The sequence below is a fragment of the Peromyscus eremicus genome, chromosome 17 (assembly GCF_949786415.1).
Source record: "Peromyscus eremicus chromosome 17, PerEre_H2_v1, whole genome shotgun sequence".
NCBI classification, from domain to species: Eukaryota; Metazoa; Chordata; class Mammalia; order Rodentia; family Cricetidae; genus Peromyscus; species Peromyscus eremicus.
Genome location: NC_081433.1, coordinates 37,012,395 through 37,038,169, shown reverse-complemented (window position 1 = coordinate 37,038,169; position 25,775 = coordinate 37,012,395). Strand labels below are relative to the sequence as shown.

The following is a 25,775-nucleotide window of genomic DNA, read 5'->3' as shown; positions in this document are numbered from 1 at the left end:
CTAGCCAGCAATGGCTCAGCATCTTCATGAATGAGAAAAAGCCTGGAGCACAGCCTCTCTGATACGGCTGGACTCCATTCTGCAGCTTCCCATGTGGGCTGCAGGGTCTGTGACTAGATGTCTCCCAAGTCCTGTGTGCCATGGTCCTTTCATTTCTGGTGACGATCCATACGTCACCATTGGTTTCCTTTGATTGTAAACTTCAACAGAAAACTCAGCATGCTTACAGACTCTGCATATGGAGTTCAGGGATCTTTCTTGAGACTCTCACCACTTTGGGAAAGCCCTTTCTCAGAAGTTTCTGATCTGGCTCACTTTCTCACTGTGGCGACTTGGACCTTGGGGACATTATCCACACAAATGAGTACTCAAGAGTGAGCCCAGCTGGTATTCCTTTCTAAAGCTGTGTCTGTGGCTGGCTGGCTCTGCCATGTCTCTGCTCTGGCTAAAACCATATTTCTCCAATTACAGTAGATTCATTCCTCCTCACCTTAGATTCTGTTTTATAGCTGGTATTTTAATACGTTCCTGCAGAATTTCTTTATTTCATTCTAATAATCAACAATTGGAGGCTGTTCCATAACCGTCCTCTAGATATTTTGCTGGTCTGTAAAACTAACCTGATTTGTATAAGAAGTAAGAAACAAATGCTGGTAGACTTAGCACCTTGCCATCATGTCCACTACTGATGTATGATAGCCTTCAAAGAGTCAACCAAATTCACTCACGTTTTCCTCTCACATAAATACTCGATTTTTTTCAACAATAAAACATGATTTTTTTTTTTTTTTAAATAACAAGTACATGCTCAAGACACATCACAAAACCAGCAGCTATAATGAATGCTACTGGTAGTCCAATGCTTCATTTCCATACATCACTTCCAAAATAAAGGTTCAAGCCTTTGACCCTGCCCACGGATTCAAGTTCCAAGACATATCATTTGACACCATTATTTCTATAGTTTAACAAAAACTAGAATGACATTCTTAGTGTGTATAGGGAGTATAAAATCATGTTTAATTTCATAATTACTTTAAAATTCATAGTATCAGCAAATCTTGCTAATTATAAAAAAGGGTAAATTTGTAATTTCCTCTATTATGATAGTACCATCATTGACATTTATTTGTTCCTAATTCACTTCCACTTCAACTACCTGATGTTGAACTTGAGGTAGCTGCACTGTGGTTGCATTGCTAGGGCAGTGGTACGGTTCAAAGTACCATCTGGAACATCAGATTTGATTGAAATGCCTGAAACTGTTTCCCCATTTGGCATTCAAAACAAAACAAAGAGAAATAAACCCCCAATCGTTTTCTTAGTGGTAAAAGTACAGTTCTTTTGTGAGCATAGACACAATACACGGAATCTGCTTCTTCGCATGGAAAGTAGCGTCAAGGGAGAAGGACTCGAATTCTGTTGCTACCTTCCGGTTAACGCGAGTAAGAATGTGCATAAACTCAAGCTTGTGGGCATACAGTTTCAGCATGGCACAAAGTGACTGGATGAACCAGGACCCGTCCTTTGAATTTCTCCAGGAGTAGTAACCTACAAGGCAAAACACAAAGCACCACAGCCGCCATTACTTCATGCCATCATTTTAGCAGATCTTATACATGTTTACATGATCACAATAAAAATGTTGTAGAATATTATTTTAAGGTGTGTTGCTTTTGTTTGTATTGTGTTTGTTTAGCTCTGTGAAGAGCCAGAAAACAAATGACAACATTCTGGCATTCCAACGTGGGCCCTTATTTCCATGCAGGGCTTAAGAAAGCCGAATCAAAGACAAACAAATGAACGAATGAAAAGATGCGGCTTCTTAAGAGTTTCATCCGGACAGTTTCTGCCAGTCACTAAGCCCTTGAGCAGCTAGTACATTAAGTAGGAACAAAAAACTAAGTAAAAATTCCCACCACAGTGCAAGCATTGGCATTCTAGAGCTCTAGGAAGGCTGAATGCAGATCCTGGTCAGACAAACCCCGACCAACAGCCTGCGAGTTGCACGCTTGGCTTTCACGACCGGAGAAGCAGGCCAAGCCAGGCAAAAGCCGCATGTGGAGGATCCAGGTGTACCCTAGGAGTCTAAAGTTTGCAAGTATGGTCCAAAAAAGACTAGAGATACTCAGTTAAAGAGGTCCAGACAGAAAAATTTCTAAACAGGTTACAGTGTATTTAACAAATGTGTGTAGGCTTAAGAAAAGGGATAAGGGGGTTGGGGATTTAGCTCAGTGGTAGAGCACCTGCCTAGCAAGCTCAAGGCCCTGGGCTCAGTCCTCAGCTCCGGAAAAAAAAAGAAAAAGAAAAAGAAAAGGAAAAGGGTATAGTCATAAAAAAAAGGTTTATAAAATAAAGTATTTAAAGAGTAAAAGAAAATAAACACATAAGATGGGAAATACACGGAAGGTCTGGATCCTGTATGTTATTGTGTTGATTTTGAATTTTTTGATTGTTGAAAAGCAAAGGACCCCTTGGAATTGAAAGAAGGACTGTTGAAATAAATCATCCTATACACTTTAGGAATGCCTTAACTTTTAAAAAAGTCAAAAAATATATTTGTCAAATAGAAATCAAAAAATGCTTGAAGAGTTTTGTTTCCACAGGAGATGAGAGGCTGTGGATTGTGGATTCTTTCAGGGTTAATATGGATCAGGTTGGATGAGGTTGGATCAGGCGAGACCTCCTGAATCTTGACAGGTGATATTTATCAGCAAAGGTGACTGCTGGTCTTCCCAGGACTTGGCCATTATCTGAAATTTTCTCTCTGGGACCCTAAAGATACTTCGTCCACAGACAGCAGGAAGCAGTTTAGAAAAAACTATGCCCACATTTCCAAGAATTAGGGGGTGTGGGTGGTCTTTGGTTATTTGATGGGTTATGGATGTTTGTTATCATTTAGGGGAATATAGAATAGTGATGCAAATTTAAAGTTTATTTTTTTACACTATATATATGTTTCTACTCTCGTTTAAAGGATTTTTTTATATTGATAAAAATTTAAGGTTATTTTTGTTACAACATAAATATTGTATTTATGTTTATATTCTTGTTTAAGGTATTGTACCTATGCATTTAAAAATGTAAGGTAAAATTCCAGTTTTGAAAGCTGTTATTATAAACTATATAGGATAATCAGGAAATATAGGTTAGTGGTTAGTAATTTATAACAAAATTGTAGATATATTAGGTATATTTCTAGATATATTTTAGATAGATAGACGGTCTTCAAACCTTTCAAAGACCTTATAGAATATGGCATTTAAATGAAATGTTTTGTTAACTTAGAGCTTTTCATGACAATGATACACATCTGCTCCTGGCAGCACCAATTTACTTCAGAGAAGATGATGGGCATTGAAGAAATTCCTTAAGGAGTTTGCTTTTATTGTGGCAAGATTAGGCACTGGTCAAAGAAACTGTTCTTGCCTTTGATTGCTGACAATGTGCTGTGTAGACTGAGCATGCAGGATACATAGGAAAAAGACGGCTGAACTTTGCCAAAACAAGGCAGGACAGTCCTTCAAAATTCCTGCTTCACAGAAGAGTCTGCCAGATATTATGCAGGACACAGAGGAAAGTGACTGACAAACTCTGCCAAAACAAAGCAGGACAGTCTAAAATTCCTGCTTCATAGAAAAGTCTTCCAGATACTCTAGGCCTGTAGGCTGAAGATGGATGCCCCAACGTTGCAGAGGAACTTTGGGTGACTGTTCAGGCAGCCAAATGTCTCTGTTGTTAGATAACATTACATCCTTCTGGGTCTTTGATGGAGTTGAAGACTAGTTACAGTTGCAGTTTTCCTTAGTTATGATAGAAAGCAAATTAGGTGTAAAATTTTGGAGTCACTAGATAGGACAGACAATGCATTATTCTGAATATGCTACCACAAATGGACAGAATATTGTGAATGTAATCCTTACTTGATAATTGTTATTGTATATAGTCTTACTATGTTTACGTTATAACCCTTTCACTTTTATTTTTATTTTAAGGTATGCTACTTTTGTTTATGTTGCATTTGTTTAACTCTGTGAAGCTGTGTTACTTATGCCTGTCTAGAACACTTGATGGTCTAATAAAGAAATGAATGGCCAATAGAGAGGCGGGAGAAAAGATAGGCGGGGCTGGCAGGCAGAGAGAATGTATAGAAGGAGAAATCTGGAGCAAGAGAATAAGAGGAGCCAGAGAGAAAGGAGGACTTCAGGGGCCAGCTACCCAGCCATAGAGTAAGAGTAAGATTTACAGAAGTAACAGAATGGGAAAAGCCCAAAGGGAAAAGACAGACAGAATAATTTAAGATACCCAGTGGATAAAAGAAACAAGATTGAGTATATTTTGTTTATTTGTTTTAATAGATTTATTTGTTTACTTACTTGTGTGTACGGTTGTGCATGTGCCATAGTGCACATGGAACTCAGAAGACAATTTGTGGGAGTCAGTTTTCTCCTCTACGATGACACATACATATTACATATAGGTCCACACCCACACACTTAATACCTTCTCTCAATCTCTCTCTCTCTCTCTCTCTCTCTCTCTCTCTCTCTCTCTCTCTCTCCCTCTGTGTGTGTGTGTGTGTGTGTGTGTGTGTGTGTGGTGGTTTGAATGAGAATGGCCCCCAAAGGCTCATGTTTGAATACTTGGTCCCTAGTCAGTGGAACTATTTGGGGAGGATTGGGGGGTGGGGCCTTGATGGAGGAGGTATGTCACGTGGGCTTTGAGTTTTCAGAAATCCATGCCATTCCCAGTTAGTTCTCTCTGCTTTGTGCTATATATATGCTGACAGATGTGCACCACACCTGCTTATCGACTGCCATGCCCCACCTCCCCTTTCTCTCCATGATAGTTATGGACTCTAACCCTCTGTAACGATGGGCTCCAACTTAGCATTTTCTTTTGTAAGTTGCCTTGGCCATCGTGTTCTGTCATGGCGACAGAAAAATAAGACAACATGTTAGTTATTTTAAGGGTGTAAAAATCTTTGTGAGGTCATATAAAAATCTTAGTAGCCTTTAAAACACAGTCCTTATTGCTCAACTCTAAAGTTAGCCATAATGTCATTCATCTACAGTCCACACAGAACATTCCTTTGAAGCATTCTTACCAGGTGCCGTGGAGTAAGCATACAGGAAGTCGGCTTCCACGGGTATCTTGTGGCATGCCATGTCGTCGTCAGTTCCGCTGTCTGTCTCAATGCCACAGTCCAGCTCCGTACCCCGGCAGGCCTGTGTGGTAGAAAACAAACTTTTGTAGAAATTTGTAAGTCTTCCTGATATAAGAGCAACATTGAAATGTTCTCCATTATTTTCTAAGTGGCAGTTTAAATAAATACAGCTATAGCAGTCCTGGAGCCCCAGAACAAAAGGTAAATACTGATAAGTAAGTTAATCTCTTTTCAAGCGGGCATCGAGCTGCTCCGCGCACTACCTGGATGATGAAGAGTTTGGGCTTTCCAGTCAGGCTTCGGCAGTAGTCGCCTCTGAAGTAACTAGTTAGCTTTTTCAGGTCGATGGGCCCATTTGTTCCATAAATGACTCCTTCATCGCCGTGGCTTAGAATCACACAAACAAAACTGCTCCGTTTGCTGTGGTCCTCTTTAGAAACTGGGAAGGCGTTTAGAAATAACGTGAGACAAAACAAAGACACAGACACACTTTGCAAGTTTCATTTGAAATGTTAGGACACTGTATGAGAATATAACAAAGAATCTGCCATTGTTTGATTTGTACCCAGTTTTCTAATTGGACCAAGACGGCTTTGAATTCACGATCTTCCCTCCTGCCTTAGTTTCTTGACTTCTGGGGTTACTGATTTACACCATGCCCAAAAGAGGAAGGGATCGAGAATAGAATTTTAAGATTATCTAAATCTAACAGAGGCAGAGCATGTTTGGAATCATTTCAGGGGGTTACATGACTGAAAAAAAAAATTCTTTTAAACTTTTTCTAAAATATATAAATAAGTAGCTGGGTATGGTGGCACATACCTTTAATCCCAGAACTTGGGAGGCAGAGGCATACTTTTATGCCTCTAATCATATAGGTCTAATTATAGCTAGACCATAAAGTAAAATTGCCCAGTGAAAGTCATTCTTCTTCTTCTTTTTTTTTTTTGGTTTTTCGAGACAGGGTTTCTCTATGTCGCTTTGCGCCTTTCCTGGGGCTCACTTGGTAGTCCAGGCTGGCCTCGAACTCACAGAGATCCGCCTGGCTCTGCCTCCCGAGTGCTGGGATTAAAGGCGTGCGCCGCCGCCGCCGCCGCCGCCGCCGCCGCCACCGCCACCACCACCACCCGGCTCACTCTTCTTTAATGTATTTTTTTTATTAATTCTTTGAGAACTCTATACAGGTGATTTGATCATATTTATCCCCATACATACACACCCAACTTTTCCTGGATCCTTCCTCCCAACTTCCCAACTTTATGTTTTATTTTGTTAAGTATCACAGGGTCCAATTTGTGCTGGCCACACGCTACTGGAGCATGGTCAACCTACCAGGGACTACACCCTTAAAGAAAATGGGCTACCCTCCTCCAGCGGCCATCAACTGTCAAGAGCGCCCCAGCCTAGAGGTGGAGCCTCGTGAGTCCCTCTCCCTTTCAAGCTAGAATGCTGACTATCTTGACCCTGAGTGGGCAACCCCAACTGCTCTGAGTTCCTGAGTGTAGACTTCCTGTCATGTCTCCCTCTGGTCCTCCCCAGACTCTGGCTCTTAAACTCTTTCTGCCCCATCTTCTGCCAAGGTCCCCGAGCCGTGTGTGTGTGTGTGTGTGTGTGTGTGTGTGTGTGTGTGTGTGTGTGTGTGTATGTGTGTGTGTGTGTGTGTGTGTGTGTGTGTGTGTGTAGGGTTGAGGTATGGATGTGCCATTTCTGGCTGAGTTCGGCAGACACTTCATCTCTGTCCTTTGTCCAGTTGTTAGATGCTTCTTTTAACTCTTTTAGTTAGTTCCTTCTTACCCTTATCCATCAATTCCACAATTTCTTCACGAGTAAGATCATTCTTATTCCGGACTTCATATTTCAGGCCCATGAACGTCTCTCTGAGTTTGGCCGCATCGACATCGGTACCAGACCGAGGGGTCATTCCTTGGGACAGAAAAGAACTTCTCTTGATTGTGATGTAAAAGAATAACTGCTTTGAGATCAAATGAGCTATTCAGCAATTCACACAACCAATGAACTCTTCCTTTTAAATGTTAAGAAAACTCTACTTATTTTGATGATGGCCACAGAGTCTGTAATCCGTTAGTACACAAGACACTTCATTGTATTAGCTGCTGCAAGCTGCCGTGGCGGGGACATCCTGCACAGCAGCTTCAACAGCAAAAACAAGAGGGGACTTCAGATGCCCAGCAATAGAGGTTTGCCTGATAAGTTGTGATTTGTTTATATGATGAAGCACTATGTCATCACCTGATTCACTCATTCATTCATTCATTCATTCATTGGCAAAGTCTCATGCTGTAGCCCAACCTGGTCTTGAGCTCATAATAATCCTCCCCAGTGCTGGAGTTATTGGCACAGGCCACTAAGCTTAGTTCATGATGAATATTTTCTAAGACCATGAAGAAATTGGTCACTGATCTTTTTAAAAATCACTAATTCACTTCATGTAACATGATAATATCCATTCAATAAACTGTAGAAAGATAGAAAAAAAGTATGTGATCTTAGTTTTGTTTATATGATTTACCTCACAGACACTATATTTGATTCTAGGTTCAATCAATTTTAAGACAGTATTACTTGCAAATCTTTTTTTTTTTTCTTTCTTTTTTGGTTTTTCAAGACAGGATTTCTCTGTGTAGTTTTGGTGCCTATCCAGGATCTTGCTCTATGGACCAGGCTGGCCTTGAACTCACAGAGCTCTGCCTGGCTCTGCCTCCCGAGTGCTGGGATTAAAGGTGTGTGCTACCACTGCCCAGCTCTCTTGCACATCTTTTTTTGGGGAAAAATCCACAAATATTATCGGCTTAGTATTGCTAATCAGGTATTCTGCTCCGTGGGTAATATTCGGTCATTCCAACCATCACAAGATGCTTATTGCTAGCTTCGTTTGTTCATGTGAGAGATGCAGAACACAAATGAGCTAAATACCTGCCCTTCATACATGCATGGTTAGCAGGAGAGATGCTTGGTTTTAAAAGAAGGAAGCAAACTTGTTCAACTGATAAAGCTGGGGACCTTTCAGCTGGCTCAGGGACACACGCTGCCAAGCCTGATAACTTGAATTTGATCCCTGGTATCCATCCACATGGTACCGGAAGAGGACTGAGGGAAGAAGGGAAGGAGAACCTCTTACTGGCATCAAGGAGGGTACCAATGAGGACTACATATCATCAAGGAGGTACCAATGAAGACTACAGACCATCAAGGAGGTACTAATGAGGACTACAGATCAAAGAGCTACCAATGAGGACTACAGATCAACAAGGTACCAAGGAGGTACTAATGAGAACTACAGATGATCAAGGAGGTACTAATGAGAACTACAGATCATCAAGGAGGTACTAATGAGGACTACAGACCATCAAGGAGGTACCAATGAGGACTACAGACCATCAAGGAGTTACTAATGAGGACTGTAGATCATCAAAGAGCTACCAATGAGGACTACAGATCAAGGAGGTACCAATGAGGACTACAGATCATCAGTATAGCTCAGCCGCACGGACTGGGCACTAACTGCTAGAAATAAAGATGCTGAGGTAAGGTTTGGTTTTGTTGGTTTTTGTTTGCTCTGAGACAGGGTCCCATTAACCCAGGCTGGCATCTTTCTACTTCTTCCTCCCAAGTGACAGTGATGGGATTACAGGAATGTACCATGACCCAGGGTTTATGTGGAACTGGGGATAGAACTATGTCTCAAGCACTCTACCGACCCCCATTTTCTTGTCCTTTTCCTCTCCTCCTTTTCTTCCTCTTTAATTTTATTTTTTCCCGTTTTCTCAATTAGTTCTTTGAGAATTTCATACACTATATTTTCGTCATATTCACCCCTGTGCCCCCAACTCCTTCTAGGACCATGACCCCTCCCTTCCCACCCAACTTTGTGTCCTCTTTTTAAAAAAAACCCATCAATGGCTAGGCGGTGGAAGTGTACGCCTTTAATCCCAGCACTCGGGAGGCAGAGACAGGCGGATCTCTGTGAGTTCGAGGCCAGCCTGGCCTACAGAGCGAGATCCAGGAAAGGCACAAAGCTACACAGAGAAACCCTGTCTCAAAAAACCAAAAGAAAAAAAAAAAAAAAAAAAAAAAAGGAATTATCCTAATCCCAGCACTCGGGAGGCAGAGATAGACGGATCTCTGTGAGCTCGAGGCCAGCCTGGTCTACAGCATGAGTTCCAGGACAGGCACTAAAACTACACAGAGAAACTCTTGTCTCAAAACACCAAAACAAAAGAAATACCATCAAGTCCACTTTCTGCTGCCCACATACTCTTGGATGTGCAGCCTTCCATTGGAGGGTGGGAGATCTATGGCACAACCTGAGTTATATCTTAACAACTACTCACAGGATTGGTATAAAACACCATTCCTTTTCCTCTGCATGCATTCTCAGGCTGGGATAAAGCCCTCAATTAAATAATAGTTTAAACACAGAAGCAGACTGTGCCTGAAGCCAGGCACACAGACTTGCAAATGAGAAATGTGGCACAGGGTGGGGATAACTCAGCAACCTCAAGCCTGAGATAAGAGGCCTGAATTTGTATCCTAGAACTGACTAAGGAATGACCTTAGGGTCATGCCCACTTGCCCGAGGCTGAGTTAAGGGCCCCTGCAAAGGATGCTAGAGACACTTTCTCAGCTGCCCCAGGGCAGAGGACCTCAGGTGCCAGTCATTCATCTTCATCCCTGCTGGCTTGTTGCTTATGAAACCTTTTCTTCTCCCATCACTGTGTGGGGCTCATCTTTTTTTCCCAGGGTACTCTTGAGGAGTGAGGGATAAGAGATTTAGATAGATACAGTAGGGGAGAGAGAGAGACAGATAGAAACACAGGATAGCCACGGGAGGGCCTGGATCCTAATCCACTGGCCCCTTCTGTCTTTTCTAAAGGGCTTTTTAAAGGAATGCCAAGGGGTGGGGCAAAACACCTCCCCCTAGCACAGCCAAGTGCAGACCCTTCCAAACACCCAGTAACCATGCACACAGTCAATCCATCCTCTTATGCAGCCCTGCTGGGTAAAGCAAGCTCAGATCTCACTAGGAAACCTCTGTGGGCTCCCACACATCACTCAGCCTCTCAAGGTATTGGCTTTGTTGGGTAGCAGCAGAATCCAACTGTTCAGTCACAGGAGAGGCAGAGATTCTGAATATGGACGAAGAGCTCATATTGCATGTGGGACCTGTAAGGTTCCAGCGCATCTCCACTTTTGTGGGTTTTTTCCCCCCTGTATCAGTTTACTGACTCATAACACACTGATATTGCTTTTCATATTATATCCAGTATAAATGGCATAAATATTTGAAATGTTTAAAAAAAATTATGTTAGATACGTACCAGTGCTTTTATGAAAGTTCTTATTATTAATTATTACACACACCCCCATTTCAGGGTAATCCATTTTATAACTATTATCCAGATATATTCCCGAGTCCATTGATTTGCTTCCATGGATGGTCTTTCTGCATGGAAATCAAGCGACAGTCAGTTAGCCTGGGGTAAGTGGAGAATGTGCCTTAACAACAAATAAAAAGAAAGAAATACTCACACTTCAAAATTATTAATGGATTTGGAATCCACTGAGGTTTCGTTGTTCTCCATGGTCACTTTTCTTAACTAGAATATAGAAAAAAAGAGATGTTACCCATAGCAAATCATTCTAGAGCCAGAGCAGTATATTAGCAATGCTATGCTTATTTCTCCTGGAGTTCTTGTTTTGTCTCCATTGCTATTGGCAGATGTGTGGACCATGATCCTTTGCAATGGCACCACAGTGTACGCCCTTTATCCTTGCTTGCTCTTCCTTAACTGTGAATTATATATCAAGAACAGAGTGGGTAGTAGCTCAGTCTTTCTTTTTTTCTTTCCCCCCTTTTGTGTGCCCCTGCCTATAAAACAGATAACACCTTCTTTCCTTGGTCACCCAATGAAGTTATTTACTGGAACTCGGCTTCTAGCTCAATACAACTAAAACAAAACCCAAACACTAATCACATATTAAGGTCACATAACACGATGTCACAATGGTGAGGGCACCAGGGAATTCCAAACCTCTAGAGTCTCCCACTCAGAAACTTGACTTCTAATACTAAGTGACTATGTCCACAAATACAAGACGTGTGCACCTCTCCTCATCTGCTATACTAAGAAAGCCAGCTCTTTGTCCTCTAGAGTTCTTTAGAAGGAAAGACACTGCCATGGGAGTATGTATACCTCCCCAAATGAAGAAGACAGACAAACAGAAATAAAACATAAACAAGTGCTAAAAATCCTGAATGAATCTTCAGACTCTAGAAGGCCAATATCTAGGTCAAATATTTCAATCAAAACACAACTTTGAACCTCAGTCCTATGCTAAAATCAGAACTACCAGGACAGCTTCACGGAAGTCCCCAAAGCTAAGATCCTACTATCTGCCCTGCCCTGCCCTGCAGCTTGGGGTGCCTTTGGGAACAATGGAGAAAGAATACAGAGAAGAGGAAGTGACCCCTTTAGTTTAACCACAGAAGAGGACAGTGCTTCGTTCGTCTTCAAAAGCCAGTGGTTTGCATTCCTTTGCTTTCTACAATTTTTTATTCTGGTAGGCTTTCTAGAAAACCACAGGAGGACGTGAGCACAAGTGGGATGTACCATGCTTTTATTCAGCAGGCAAATATTTAGAAAGCATACACTTTGTGCCAGGTCTACCTTCAAGAAACTTGAATTCGGGCTGGAGAGATGGCCCAGCAGTTAAGAGCACTGGCTGCTCTTCCAGAGGTCCTGAGTTCAATTTCCAGCAACCACATGGTGGCTCACAACAATCTGTAATGAGATCTGGTGCCCTTTTCTGGCCTGCAGGGATACATGCAGGCAGAACACTATACATATTAAATAAATAAATTTTTTTGAAAAGAAAAGAAACTTGAATTCTAGAAAGAAAGAATTGATATAGAAACTAAGGTTTCAGCTACTCTCGGGGCCATGAGAAAAATGAAAAAGGAGAAAGAACTGGGAGTATAGGCTACTTTAGCTGGGTGGTCAGGGAGTCATCTCTGAGGTGGCATTTATAGAGATCGTAATGATACAGAGGGAGGCTGCCCCCGCCCCGGGGGTGGTAAACATCAGCTAGACCCAAGGCCTGGGAACAATTTGCTCTACTCAAGGTACAGTAAGACCAGTTGGACTAGTGCTGGGGCAGGGAGATAGGAAGGGCAAGATCACACAAGGTCTTAGGACCAATAACGAGGCGAGAACATTGCAATAGCTAAAGCCAAAGAAGACTGCACACTCTGCCTGCTAAAGCACAGGGGCCAGGGAGACGCCTTCTGGAATAGTCCAGGGAGATGACGGAGGCCCGAACTGGAGCCGAACAGTTGATAGATCCAGACAGTTAAGTCTGGGCATCCTGTGATTTTGAAGTTGATTAGAGGAAGTGGAGTCAGCAGAAGAGCCGAGAGCAAAGTGAACTGGGTGGATGTGGTGTGCCAGCACTCACAGAAGCCTTTCGGGGACGCTCACCTTTTCCAACCTTGCCAGAAGGCCTATTTCAATGAGGGTAGATGGCCACTGGCTTTACGGAACATGTCATGGCCACATTGGGGACTGTTAGGACAAACAAATCCAAGCCAAATAAATGACTAGATACTATTTCAGTGGGATGTTGGGTGTTACCCAGAGGACTCCCTAGATTATTGGATTCCCCAGGGAATCTAATAGTCTTTTGCATAACTCACTACTGGCTAGGGCCAGTTTCCAACTTCGTAGGAAATTAAGCCATAAAAAGTAGCAGCTCCATAGTGATTCTTTCCATAGCAAAACATAAATTTGTCTTGTATTGACACAATGTATTTATACTTGATAGAAAGACCAGTCCTTCTAAATTATAGTTATTGCCTTATAGAAAGTAACTAGTTTCATAACCACCAGTAAAATGCTCTCGTCCCAGCCAGCTCTTTACATTTGCTTGTTCTTCCAGTTTTTTGAACTGGACTTAACATCTTATTGGTTCCACTCATTAGCTAGCAGGTGAATAAAATTCTGGACATGGGCTTATTTTCTGTTTGAGCGGCCAAGATTTAACTTTTTGAAAATTGTACTTTAAAGGAACCAATGGTTGTCCTGAGATAAGAAAAGCAACCGTATAAGCAACTCTTCCTGGGTCAGTAGCAAAAAGTTCTTTCCTGCTTGGCTGTGAACAGGAGAGAAATGAACAGTAGCCGGATGGGAGGGGGGACAGAGGATGCCTCTTGGTTAAGCCATATTTCCTAGGTCAGTGAGAATGGCATAGTGGGAAACGGGAAATTAATAATACAAGAGCAGAGAAACACTGGGGTTTCTGAAGGGATGTGATGGGATGTCCAGCATACACATGAAATTTACCTCAGGGAAGAACAGGGCAAGCACATCCACAGGAAAGAAAATGAAAGCAAAATAGTGTATTGATCTGTTTGGCAGGTGCTGGAGATTGACCTAGGGCCTCAGGCACAAGTCAGTTCTCTATCACTGAGTCACAGCGCCAGTACAAGGTATCCAGAGAGGCCAGGGAAGGCGATAAGAGAAGGACTTGGTACTTCTCACAGGATGGCACCCACTCCCTTTATATTTAGAAGATAAAATGTGAGTCAAGAAACTCCAAATGTCTTTAGTTTCTTGTGGACGTACCTCTACATTTTACCACGTAATACCAAAACGGGATCAGACACAAAGCTGGCAAGTGTGTGGAAGAGGCATTTTCATACATACTGGGTGGGACATAAACTGGTAAGACCTCCTGAGGGTATTTTGGGGGTTTCTCCCCATTTGCTCATAAAAACTGAAGTCTGATGTAGTAAATTGACTCTACTAAGAGTATCTACAAATGCCCTGGGGGATGGAGGAAGTAAGGAAAGAAAAGACTATGCATTAGTCATAAAAACTGAGCGTGTCAGCAGGGCGGTGGTGGCACACACCTTTAGTGCCAGCACTCGGAAGGCAGAGGCAGGTGGATCTCTGTGAGTTCAAGGCCAGCCTAGTCTACAGATAGTTCCAGGACAGCCAGAGCTTCACAGAGAAACCCTGTCTCAAAAAAAAAAAAAAAAAAAAACCAAAAGACAAACAGAAATAAATCCCTGAGTGTAAGTACAGAGAAGTAACTGTTCTAGTAAACCCATACAAGTTACTGTGGCTAACTCCCTTTACAGTTTTCTTGAAGTCCTTATCAACAACACAAATGCCAGCATTATAAGGCTAAGTGAAAATAAATTAAAGAAACCCAGCATGGTCTCTGTTTACATTTTACCATATTTATTAGCAGCTTCTGTCTGACAACTTACTTACTTTGTAATACTCTTTGATATCTTCTAACCTTTTCTTAACACATTTCAATGTTAGAAAACAGTATCAAATGTTACTTTATAAAATAAGGTCAACCATAGCAGGCCGTGTCACCAGGATTATGCTAGGCAGTTTCAATCCCCAACCCTATTTCAAGAGCAAAGAAAAAAATGGTGGGGCCCAGTGGCACACATGTATAAGCTCAAAACTCTGGAGTCCAAGGCTGGAGGACGGCTGAGTTTGAGGTTAGTCTGATTCACCTAGCAAGCTCCAAGCCGGGCTGCACAATCTCATAAAACCAAAAGAGTGAAAAAATAAGCATGCTCTCCTACTGAGAAAACAGTCACTCCTCTTTGCCTTTTTACCAGGTTTGGGTCTTCTGGTTTCTTATGGACAACAAATGTGTTAGGTACTAAGAATTTCTCAAATTTCCAAGACTAGAAATATCACAAAGATCAACTTGCCTCTAGTTATGCCTCTTCGAAGTGGGCAGACCACAAGCTAAAATACTCAGCAATGTGTGGTTGAGAAACAAGGGGCAGTTCATTTGATTAACTAGAGAATAGTACAGCACCACTAAGAAGTCTAGACAGAAGACAGATAATCGAATGGTTTAATACACATTTGGGCCCAGGAGAACATAATCTTTCCAGTGGTCAACCAATTGGAAATGTGTAGTTAAAAAAAAAACTCAAAAAACAAAAAGAAAGAAAGAAAAAACAACACAGGGGGACTCAACAGGGATAGAGCAATGTCAAAGAAGCATGAGAAAAGATGCTCACGTCGCGCACCAGGAAGACAGGGTGGACTGTAACACATCATCGCTAAGTCAAAGCAGCAGCTTTGAAAAGGCTGACCAGGCCGGGCGGTGGTGGTGTACGCCTTTAATCCCAGCACTTGGGAGGCAGAGCCAGGCGGATCTCTGTGAGTTCGAGGCCAGCCTGGTCTACAAAGTGAGTTCCAGGAAAGGCGCAAAGCTACACAGAGAAACCCTGTCTCGAAAAAAAAGAAAAGGCCGACCGGGCCGTTTCCACTGTACAACCTTGTGGAAAAGATGAAAACGTGGCGAGCCTAAGCAGATCATGGCTGCACAGGGTTATGGGGGAGGAGGAGATCACGGAGGGTGTTTGAAGACAGCGAAACCTGTCCCTGCTGTGCTACAGAAGTGGATACAAGTTGTTGTCATACGCTTACCCAAGTTGAAAGCAGACAGTGCCAGGAGTGAACCTTACTGTGACCCGTAAGACTTTAGGGACAATGATGTCAACCAGGCTCATCAGTTCTAACAAATGTACTACTCTGGTGGGGGAATGTTAATAATGAGGAGTCTGTGTGGACCAGACAGATATGGGGTACCTCTTAATTACTCTAAACATGAAAGCAAACCCCTTTTGCTTTTATTAGAAACTAAGATTAGACAACTTCTGAATTTGAGTTTCTGCCAGTGTTCCCATGGTCTGCCTCAAATTAGTCCTGTGCGTGAGCTTGCCCCCTACAGAATTCAGTGTAAGCTTGAGAACCCTAAGTGTTCACTGGTTCCCACCAACTATCACGGTCCTAAAGGTCTCTTTCCAAGAACTACAAATAGTACAGTCACTCAGACTGGAAAACTGAGTTTTAATAACCTTTTGTCTCATGCCAACTGTGGGATAAAACTATTCCCCCTTCTGACTGGCACACCCAAATACAAGCTTCACAGTAACCAGCTTCCAGAACTTTGTAACATTTGCTTCCTGGCCCCGGCCAAGGTAAGACTTCAGCGGCATTTAAAAATTAATTTAGTGTGTGTTTTGGGGCATGGGAGTATAAAAGGTCAGAGGCCAACAAACCTCGGGAGCTGTTTCTGGTTCTCTTGTGTACACCATGTGGATGCTGGGGATCAAACTCAGGTAGTTAGGCTTGGTAGGAAAAAAATCTTGTTGCACGGATCCTAAATAGACTTTTAATAAAAACCTGGAGCCAGATATCAGGGTGAAAGCTGACAGGTCAGAGAAGCAGAGCAAGCCACAGCCACCACCTCTCACCTCACCAACTCCTCAGCCTGAGTGAGAGAGTTGCTGTCTCCTCCTGCCTTACATTCCTTTCTCTGCTCAGCCATATCACTTCCTGTTTCAACCTTCCTACTGCTGGGATTAAAGGTGTGTGCCACCACTGCCTGACCACTATGGCTAACTCTGTGGCTGGCTCTGTCCTCTGATCTTCAGGAAAGCTTTTATTTCTTCGATTACAAGCAATATATCACCACAGAACCTTACTTGATGAGCCATCTTGCTGCCCCCCCCCCCCCGATGTTAGAGTTTAACTAAATATTAGGTGACTTTTAAGTAGTCATTTCCTATTCATATACCCTATTATGGAAAATTAGAAAAAACTCAGACAGATGAGTCTTAATGTAGAGAACTATAAACACTTGGCATTAGCCATAAAACAACTGAATTTATTTTACTAAAGTAGTTAGTGGATGAAAGAAAAAAATCTTTTAGAACAGATGTTAAAATATTATCTTCCTATTTGATAAGAATTTCTCAATACCATAATATATAGTGTTTTTCAATCTTAGCACTTGAACACTGTAGACTGTCTCTGTTATCAGCTCATCTTGATATACTGCTACATTTCTCATACAAAATCAAAATCCTTCTAGCATGAGGCATGTGCACATTCACACTATTTGTCATCATCTGCTTCTTCCACGTGAGGTACCAAATCTACACTCTTGGGAAGGAGCTTAGCATTACCTCATCTCCATTAGCTAATACCCAGCTGGATACAAATTATTCTAGGGATGGTGATCTCATCTTTGAAGGATTAAAAAAAAATATCTCTTCAGGGATGTATAGACGGTCCCTGATGATAGCAGGAGCTTAGGTTATTAAAGTAGGGAACAGAAACAGTGTTTCACAACAATCCATTCTGGCTCAGCAGCCAACTCACCATGACTGTTTCTTACTTGCTAAAGATCCCTGATTAGTTTAGATCAAATGATTGGAAAAGTTCAGAAAACATTTAACGGTCTCCAAGAAGCTATAGGTCAATGCCTTTGGCCTCATGACATTCTGGAATTTAGGTCTTCGATTGACTTCTCTAGTTCCCAGATCCCCTGATCACTGAAGCAACACCAACCATCTGTTCAAAAGTTTGGAAATGATGGCATGTGTTTGCTGTCACTAATCTGAAACAGAGATTTAAATACCCCAAGCTGTGCTTGCCTTAAAGAAGCAAGACTTTGGAACTTGTTTCTATTACACGGGTGTTTGACAGTTTCCCCTTGCAACCGTGGAGAAAACAAGTAATCTTTGGAATTAAGGCAGAGGAACAGAAGTTATTTCTAAAATCAAAAACTAGACAGTGAGGTATAACGTATCAATAACAACTTGAAACAAGACAAATAAATACCCATTACAAAATAGGTAGATGAAAGATTGCTTACGGTAGGGATTTGGAATGAGATGTTACATCAGTACAAACCACTTTTAGAGGTAGATGTGTGTGTTATATGCATGAGTGTGAGGGTGTGCTTGCCTACACCTGAGCACAGGGAGGCCAGAGGCAGACTTTTGGTATTTTCCTCTATTGCCTACCACCTTATTTTTTTTTTGAGACAAAACTCTCTCACTGAACCTGGAGCTCTCTATTTTGGCTAGACTAAGGCAGTGGGTCCTGGGCTCTGGCTATCTTTGGTAGGATTACAGCCAGAGTTCACCATCTTCAGTTTTCACGTGGGTGCTAGGGATCTGAACTCGGGTACCCATGACTGCATAACAAGCACTTCACATTCTGAACCACCTCCCCAGACTCAGTTTGGGGTGTTCTTCATCGAAGAAATTTGTCCCCTATCATTGGGCTGTTCCAGTGGCTGACCTACGAAGACCTCATGAACCCAGGCATCATATCTGGTCTCTGTTTTCTAAATCTCATAATGACACACCAGAATCAACACTCCTCATTTCTGATACGAATGTTCAAAATTAGGAGTAAAGACTTAACAAGTAAAGCATTCCTCTTACTTCTAGTTCACACACGCTAGACCGGGCAGTGCGCAAGTATTTTCAACTGGGCTTCCCAATAACACTGACGCATAATGGTTCCACTTTAGATCTGAGTTAAATGGAACTTAGAAAGTCAATCACTTTTTAAGTGACAGAGTCACAGCTCCAGCTCCAGGTAGCAAACTCAACTGTATAATCTCTGGACCGCTCAACACCATATAGGGGTGACAGAACTTCAGTTAATTTCAAGGGAACAAAAACCCATAAGCCCAAGTGCTTTAATTGAGATTTAAAACATATACGACATGACAGAAACTAGTTAAAAACTGAAATCAAATATATCTTTGTTCCTCAGCACTCCTGGATGACTGGTTCTAGAACCTGCCTCAAACAGCAAATCCAAGTCCAAATCCTTTGTATAAAATGGTGCATTTTTTTTTTACAGATAAGCTAAGCATCCCTACTACTCATTACTAATGATACCTAGTACAACATAAAATCTTTATGCAGTGTTGATCAGTGGATGATTAAAAAGTCTGTACATTTCAATACAGATTCAATGTCTAGTCTCTGAAATCCTACCTGTGGGTGGGTAAAGTCCACAAATGCAGGAGGTCATAGTGCACTTATTGCAATGAAGAAAATAGGGATAATGATTACGATGTTTCTCATGCCACTGGGTAATTTATTTATAAATGTAAAATATCTAGTTAAGCATTCAGTCATTCAATGAAAGTCATCAGAATGTTTTCTATAGGTCTACTTACCTTCCTGTCAATAGAAAGGGGAAGCCACCGTAGCAGTGTGGCTTCCGGGAAGCCCACCTGTATCTGTGCAGAACAATTTGAGAAAGGTCGGGATTGTATTGACTGCCTTTCAGTGAGGACACAGCCTCACAAGCACTGGGACTTTCATATTAAGTCAACGAAACAGAAAGAGCACTCATTTCACAATAGTCTGGTTAAGAAAAGATTTCGTCTGTAGTGCACCAGTGGCTTTTTGTTTTGTTTTTCAAATCTGTCCCACCTGGTCTCAGCTCCTTTGGGGACACAGTGAACTGACTGATGCCATTGAGCCTGATAAAGCCAATCTTTTAATGTTTAGAATAGAATGAAAGTGCAAAGACACAAGCTGGGAAGGGGAAGAAAATACGGAGAACAGTTCAGTTGTACTTAGGGACAAATACATGATCTTGTTTTCTTGTTTCCGGTATAGGCCACACAAGGGAAGCAGACTGGTATGCTGAACCTACCTGACCTTGTGCCAAAGGAATGCGGCACTTACTATCTGCAAAGGGTCTGTCTCATCCACTCCCAAGTGAAACCCTCAGACCACAGTTTTTGGAGGGACAAAAGAAAACAGCAAAAACCCTTGCAGACCTTAAGATCCCATATGCTCTTTTTTTTTTTTTTTTTCCCTGAGACAGGGTTTCTCTGTGTAGCTTTGGCGCCTTTCCTGGAACTCACTCTGTAGCCCAGGCTGGCCTCGAACTCACAGAGATCCGCCTGCCTCTGCTTGAGTGCTGGGATTAAAGGTGTGTGCTGCCACCACCCAGCTTGAAAGCATTCTTGTTGAAATAAAATACAGACTGGAAGGTCCTGAATGTCATTTATAAGTGTCTGTATAAATTACAGATAACTATAATTTACTGACTATCAACTATATGCAAAAGCTACAATGAACCTTGAGTGTCTGAAGTAGAAGAGGCAGCCCCTTTTACAGAGCTTTTATCCATGTTCACTGGTATTTAAAAACGTCAGCAGGGTAGATGCTAGCCCATGTTCAGTTCTCGTTAGATAATTTTATTGTACTTTTAGCAGAATGAAGAAGCTCTACAGGGAACATTGAAGGTAAGGACAAAAAGGCCCAAACAAAAACTATTATGTAGAACCTCACACTTAACAAAACATTGTACATACATTATTTCATCTAATCTTTACAGCAACTCTGTGGATTGTATAGATTATGCCTGATTTATGAATGAGCTGGTAAGCGCCTTGGGACCTGGCTTCGGATGGTCAGACACAGAGAGGAAAGTTTCCTCTTCAATGCTTTTTTTTTTTTTAATTTGTTAAATGAATATATAACAGTACTTAAGGGTATAAGAATTTTCACATCTTTCTTTAAAAGCCCCATCACTGGTGTAGAACTTAAAGTATTATCTAACTCTAAGACCAGAACTAACGCAAGGTCTTAGAAGAAAATAAGGACTGTGTTGTAACTTTAGAAAGGGCGTGATGAAGTGGATGTGTTGTTAGGTCCGAAAGGGAAACAGAGTGGCACAGTAATTGCTTATATCAGATAAAGACACAGGGTTCTTAAGACGGCAGGAGGCAAGACCTTCAGAATGACAAAAGCAATCTGATCTAATTAGGTGCAGTATTTCACTTGTTACTCTGTAACAAGCAGGTCCATTGCTACATTTCAATAAACTGTCCACTCACTAAAACAGCCTTACTTTCCAATAGCCTTACTCTGCTTGACAGCAAATCTAAGCCAAAGCTTAAACACTGGGTTGTGGGAGAGGATGATTCAAGCTCTTGCCATGGCCACCAGAACACATTTGAAAGTGACTTCCCAGTGGCTGGCCAAACCCCCAGCTTAGCAAGATCTCCTTCTGCTGTTCTGCACACTCATAGTGTTACCAGACTCCACATTTCAGTGAATCGTTTTTGCTGGAATCAAACAAATGGATGAGCATTCTCTTGTGTAAAACACCAGTTAGGAGCGGCACCATGCTAAACAGTGGTGTTTGCTCACAGTTTTGTTGGGAAGCAAGCAAAAGTAGAGGATATGACACATCTGCTTTCAGGAAATTCCTGATGCAAAGGAAGAAACGGGAAGGTTTACCCTTGAATTGTTTACTAAGAACAGAAACCTAAGGAGGAGTTCCTATTCATAAGCAAATGTATTGGGAAAAGACTATCAGCAGAAGGGCCAGGGCTCCGCGACTAACAGCCTAACAGCGGAAGGAGTGGGGTCCCTGAGAGGTGCCTGAAAAGGACGTTTCCTGGGTGACTCAACTGAGAAGGGGGCAAAGACCCAGCTGCTCAAGCCGGGCTTCAGAGTAGATCACTAAATAAGTGACAATAACTGAGCATGATCCAAGGGATGTCAACGCAGCTCCTACAGTGACTGACCAACAAAGGAATGAGCTGGGGTGTTCACGAAAGGCTTCGGGACGAGACGCAGAGTTGGGAAGCAATGCTTAAAATCAGCTCTCTGCAAGAACCAAAATCACACAGTGAACTCGAGAAAACCAGAGGTAGAGACTAAACACTCGTGCAGTAGGCTAGGTCTTTTAGAGCTAGCCTCAAGGTCAGCATCAGGTTGGTCTCGAGGCCCCAGGGCAGAATTTCCCTTATCCATCCTTTGCTCCCGGGTCCACGCCTCGGCCTAGGGCTCTAGGAGCCCGCCACCTCCCGCCATCTCCCGCCACCCGGCCTCTAAGCTCACCCGCCTCCGGGCTCACCCCCTTCCTGCCCAGTTCCCGCCCTAGAAGCTCTGTGCTCTGGGCGATCTACCGATCCGGGGCTCCGCCTTTTGCTCCTCGGCGCGGCGCGTGCGCCAGGCTCGGGGGTCTGAGTCCAGCCTCGGTTCACCCGGGCTCAGGGACACTGGCTCGGCCTCCTGGGTCTGGGCTCCCAGCTCGGGATCGCGCCCCCCTGCGGGGTTTCCAGCTTCTCTGCCTTTGGTGCATGCCTAAGCAAGCCAGGAGGCAACACAAAGGATCCTCCACCCAGATCGCCCGTTTCCCCCACCTCCTCGAAGCAGCTGTACAACGGGCAGGCTGAGGACGCCGGCTCCCGGCGGCGGTGCAGGCCCGGGAAGGGGTGACGGCCCCCAGCACTTACCGAGCCGCTCCAAGATCCACGACGCAGGACACCCGGCTTCGATCTCACCAGCTCCTGCACCGCAACCGCAGCTACCCCCGCTGCCTAGCCCCGCCCACGATACGCCCCGCCCCGGCCCCTCCCACGCCCCGCCCCGGCCCCTCCCCCAAACCCCCACCTCGTGCGCGCCGGGCCAGACTTGTTTTCTCAGCCGGAGTCGGTGCTCCGCCCCCTGGAGCTGGGCAGCCGCAGCCGGGGCTTCCGCAGGCCCCGCCCTCCATGACTCCTCCCCACTGCCCCGCCCCACGGCCCCGCCCCCACTGGCCCCGCCCCGCGCGGGGGTTTGAAGCTCGGTTCCCGCCATCTGCAGCTTCCACAGGCGGGCTGAGGCCTCCGGCCGGCCGACGTGCATTACCTGAGGTAAATTTAAAGACGTCTTTAGGCCGCGCCCGATTCCAGGGGGCGCAAAGATGGGCGTTCAGGGCGACCCTGCTCCCGGTGAGAGCTCCGACCAGGAGAAACTAGGGCCGCACCCCTCCCTCGGAATCTCTTGTTTCCTCTCCAGCCGAGGCCTTTCTTCACTTCCGCTCAACTCTCGGTCCCTCTACTACCTCACTGAATGCCGGACTGTTCGAGATCCTAGTTCAGACGCTGACGCGGTGAAGCGTGTTTTGCATAAAAGGGCAAAACAGGAGCGCAGCACTCGGCATCGGATTTCAGGGGCTCCGGATACCCTGACGACCAATTCATCCCACGAGAGCAGCAGCTTGTTTGCGAACGCTCTCGCCTGGTTGGATGTAGGGGACGGTAGTATACATAGGTACCCAGGTGTCTACCATTTGTTGAGCGCACAAGGCAAAAAAAGTGCAAAAAAAAAAAAAATCCGTGCTCTTGCATTTGCATAATACATTCCTTATTTTATCCGGTTCCAACAGAGGCTTTAAAAAGGTTAAATGCTTTGCTCAGACTTCTCGTTGCTGTGGTAGAGTGCCCGGCGGAATCACTTAGTGGAAGAAGCGCTTACTTGTGCTTTAAAGCTGTCAGCCCATCTTGACTGGGACGGCGGCATGGTAGACCAGCAGTTTACATCATGGCAGCCAGAAAGCAGTATGTCCATCCTCAAACTAGGCCCCGCTTCCTACTCTTCACCATCTCCCAATTATACCATCATATCATAACTGTCAAGGGATTCATGAATAGATTAGAGTCCACATGGTCTAACTGCCTTTGAAGGTAACTTCACAGACACCCCGAGAAGTATTCTTTACAAGTGTGGGCATATTGAAATCCAGTCCAGTTGACAGCATTAATCAGTGTGGTGACTATACAGCACCCATGTTATGTCATACTACTTTCTACCCCTACTCCCCCCACCCCATCCCAATCCAGTTGCTCTTGGGAGCCAGGCCATCCACAGTCCTCCATAGACAAGTCTGTAAACCCAGGGAACTTGGTCAGCTTTCCACTTCTCCCAGTAATTACTGTAAAATGACTAATCCTATTTTCTAACTCCAACACTTCCAACTGTTAAGATCGCTGCAAACGTGGTTAAATACTGTTTTGGTGCAGAAATGAACAAGAGAGCTCTGTAAACCTGTGATTTTAAACTGGTACAAGTGTTTTCCTTTGGAACTTGTGGTCCATTACCAAAAATAGTCTCTGAGTGGAAAGGAGCTTTGGCATTTAAAATCGTGTAAAAGAACAATAGTGCTCTTTCCACACCAGGAATTGAAAGCATTTCTAATATGGGGTCATGTTCCCCCAGAAGGCTGGCATGGGGAATATGATAGCCATTGCTGCCTTGCACTCCGTCTTTTCTGCTTTTGTCCTTCAGCAACCCCTGCTCGAATAGTTCAAGCCCCAGTTGTTCTCTGCTGCTCCAGCTGTCACACATTTCCAGCTGTGAGAACAGTGCGGGGGTGGGGGTGGGGGGGGTGGATATGATAGTAGATGGTAAGCATTGCTTTCCCTGCTCTCTCCTCAGCCGTGGCTCTTCAACTGGTTTGGTGTTATGACTCCAAGACCTTCGTGTGCGGCATATTCCCACAGTCATACCAAGTTGTTTTATTGTGTGTGTGTGTGTGTGTGTGTGTGTGTGTGATTTTAGTTTCACCAAATGTGAACATGTTTTTTGAATCTATGATTCAGACATGATTGCATTCTGTTTGTTGTTTGGGGGCAACAATATATAATAAATTGCACAGAATAGAATCGATTCAGTTTTTTTTTTAAATATAGCAGACTTTTGTGTACATATGAATCAAATTAAAGTAAACTGACTGTGGAGGAATCTGTCTTCTCAATGTTTTTGTTTTTCTTTTCAGGGAATATGTCATTTGCTAATGAGATTCTGTCACTGCAAAGATTTCTGCTAAAACTGAAGACAAAGACATTGCCATAGGTAAATAATAATTTGCCCCTATATGCTTTAGTGTATTCTGTTGTTTCACTTAAAAACTAATATAACTGTTTTCTGTATGAGTAAATAATAGTGTAGATGATATTGAACCTCAGTTTATCTAATTTTGTGTAAAAACCAGCACAAAACTTACTGGTTTAAAACAAACAAACAAACAAATTTTATTAAGTGGGTCTCTGGTTAAAGCTAGGCAGTTCTACATTCCGTCCTGAGTCCACTCGGTTTTAATGTTTTGTGATCTGGAGTGTCCTAACTCATGTATCTGACTAGCTTTGGCTGGGATACCTTCTTCGTGCGGCCTTCATCCTCTAATGTGCAGTTACGGGGAAGAACGATGGTCCTCTTCCCCTTGCTAGATTGATGGCGCTGCAGTCTCAGGACAGGACTCCAAGATAGCCAAGTCTGATACAGAGGCACCTGATCTTCCATTTGTCAGTGTGGCCTTGGCCCAAGCAAGTCACATGGTCAAGCCCAGAGTCAGTGTGTGACTGAGCTTAGATGGCATCTCCTGCTGGGAAACATAAAGTGTATAGTGACATATGAACGTAGCTATGCTTAGAGCAGAATTGCCATCCCTCTGCTGCATTGGGAGAACAGAGGAGAACAGAAAGCTAAGTGTCCATGGTGCCTAGATGTGAACTGTACACTGAGAAATGGTAATGCAAGAGCAGGGTCCAAGATAGTGAGCATCAGCTGAGCAGTAGCTTGGCTGTGATAAAAGTCATAATGATACTGAAAGCATTTACTTTATAATGGGCTTTATAATTCATAAGACATTTTTCCTAGGTCTTATCGCAGTTATTCTCAAGGTACAGCATAGAACGTTCAAGATTCTATTGATTCCAGTTTTGTAATTGATTAAACCCAGGTTTTATGGAGCTCCATTAATCTCTCCATGGTCATCAGACTAGTAGAGGGAAGAAGCTAGGATCTAAGGATTTGTGATGAGCAACCCTATTCCTGTTCTCTGGTGAGGCTTTGTGCAAAGAAGAAAATGTAAAGCAAAGGAGCACATACCTGGCAGGAAACCAGATCTGAGATTATACCAGGCAGAATGCAGTCTAAACAAAGAAA

General features: G+C 43.3%; 1 protein-coding gene across 1 annotated transcript; it reads right to left on the bottom strand.

Moving 5' to 3' along the window:
• Window positions 1-790: 790 nt before the first annotated feature.
• On the bottom strand, window positions 791-22,382 carry Casp3 (caspase 3). Its single transcript, XM_059244383.1, has 7 exons — window positions 22,304-22,382; window positions 10,718-10,785; window positions 10,507-10,631; window positions 6,962-7,090; window positions 5,431-5,606; window positions 5,108-5,228; window positions 791-1,551 (listed from the first exon to the last, which is right to left on the bottom strand). The coding sequence occupies exons 2-7, from the start codon at window positions 10,768-10,770 to the stop codon at window positions 1,322-1,324; spliced, it is 834 nt and encodes a 277-aa protein (XP_059100366.1). The 5' UTR covers window positions 10,771-10,785; window positions 22,304-22,382; the 3' UTR covers window positions 791-1,321.
• Window positions 22,383-25,775: the final 3,393 nt, after the last annotated feature.

Excerpts from the sequence above, each read along its gene's own strand:
- Casp3 (XM_059244383.1), bottom strand. The coding sequence starts at position 10,770 with ATGGAGAACAACGAAACCTCAGTGGATTCCAAATCCATTAATAATTTT. Across the intron at positions 7,091-10,506 it reads GAACTTTCATAAAAGCACTG|GAATGACCCCTCGGTCTGGT; the intron begins GTACGTATCTAA and ends TTCTGTCCCAAG. Across the intron at positions 5,607-6,961 it reads TGTGGAATTGATGGATAAGG|TTTCTAAAGAGGACCACAGC; the intron begins GTAAGAAGGAAC and ends ACGCCTTCCCAG.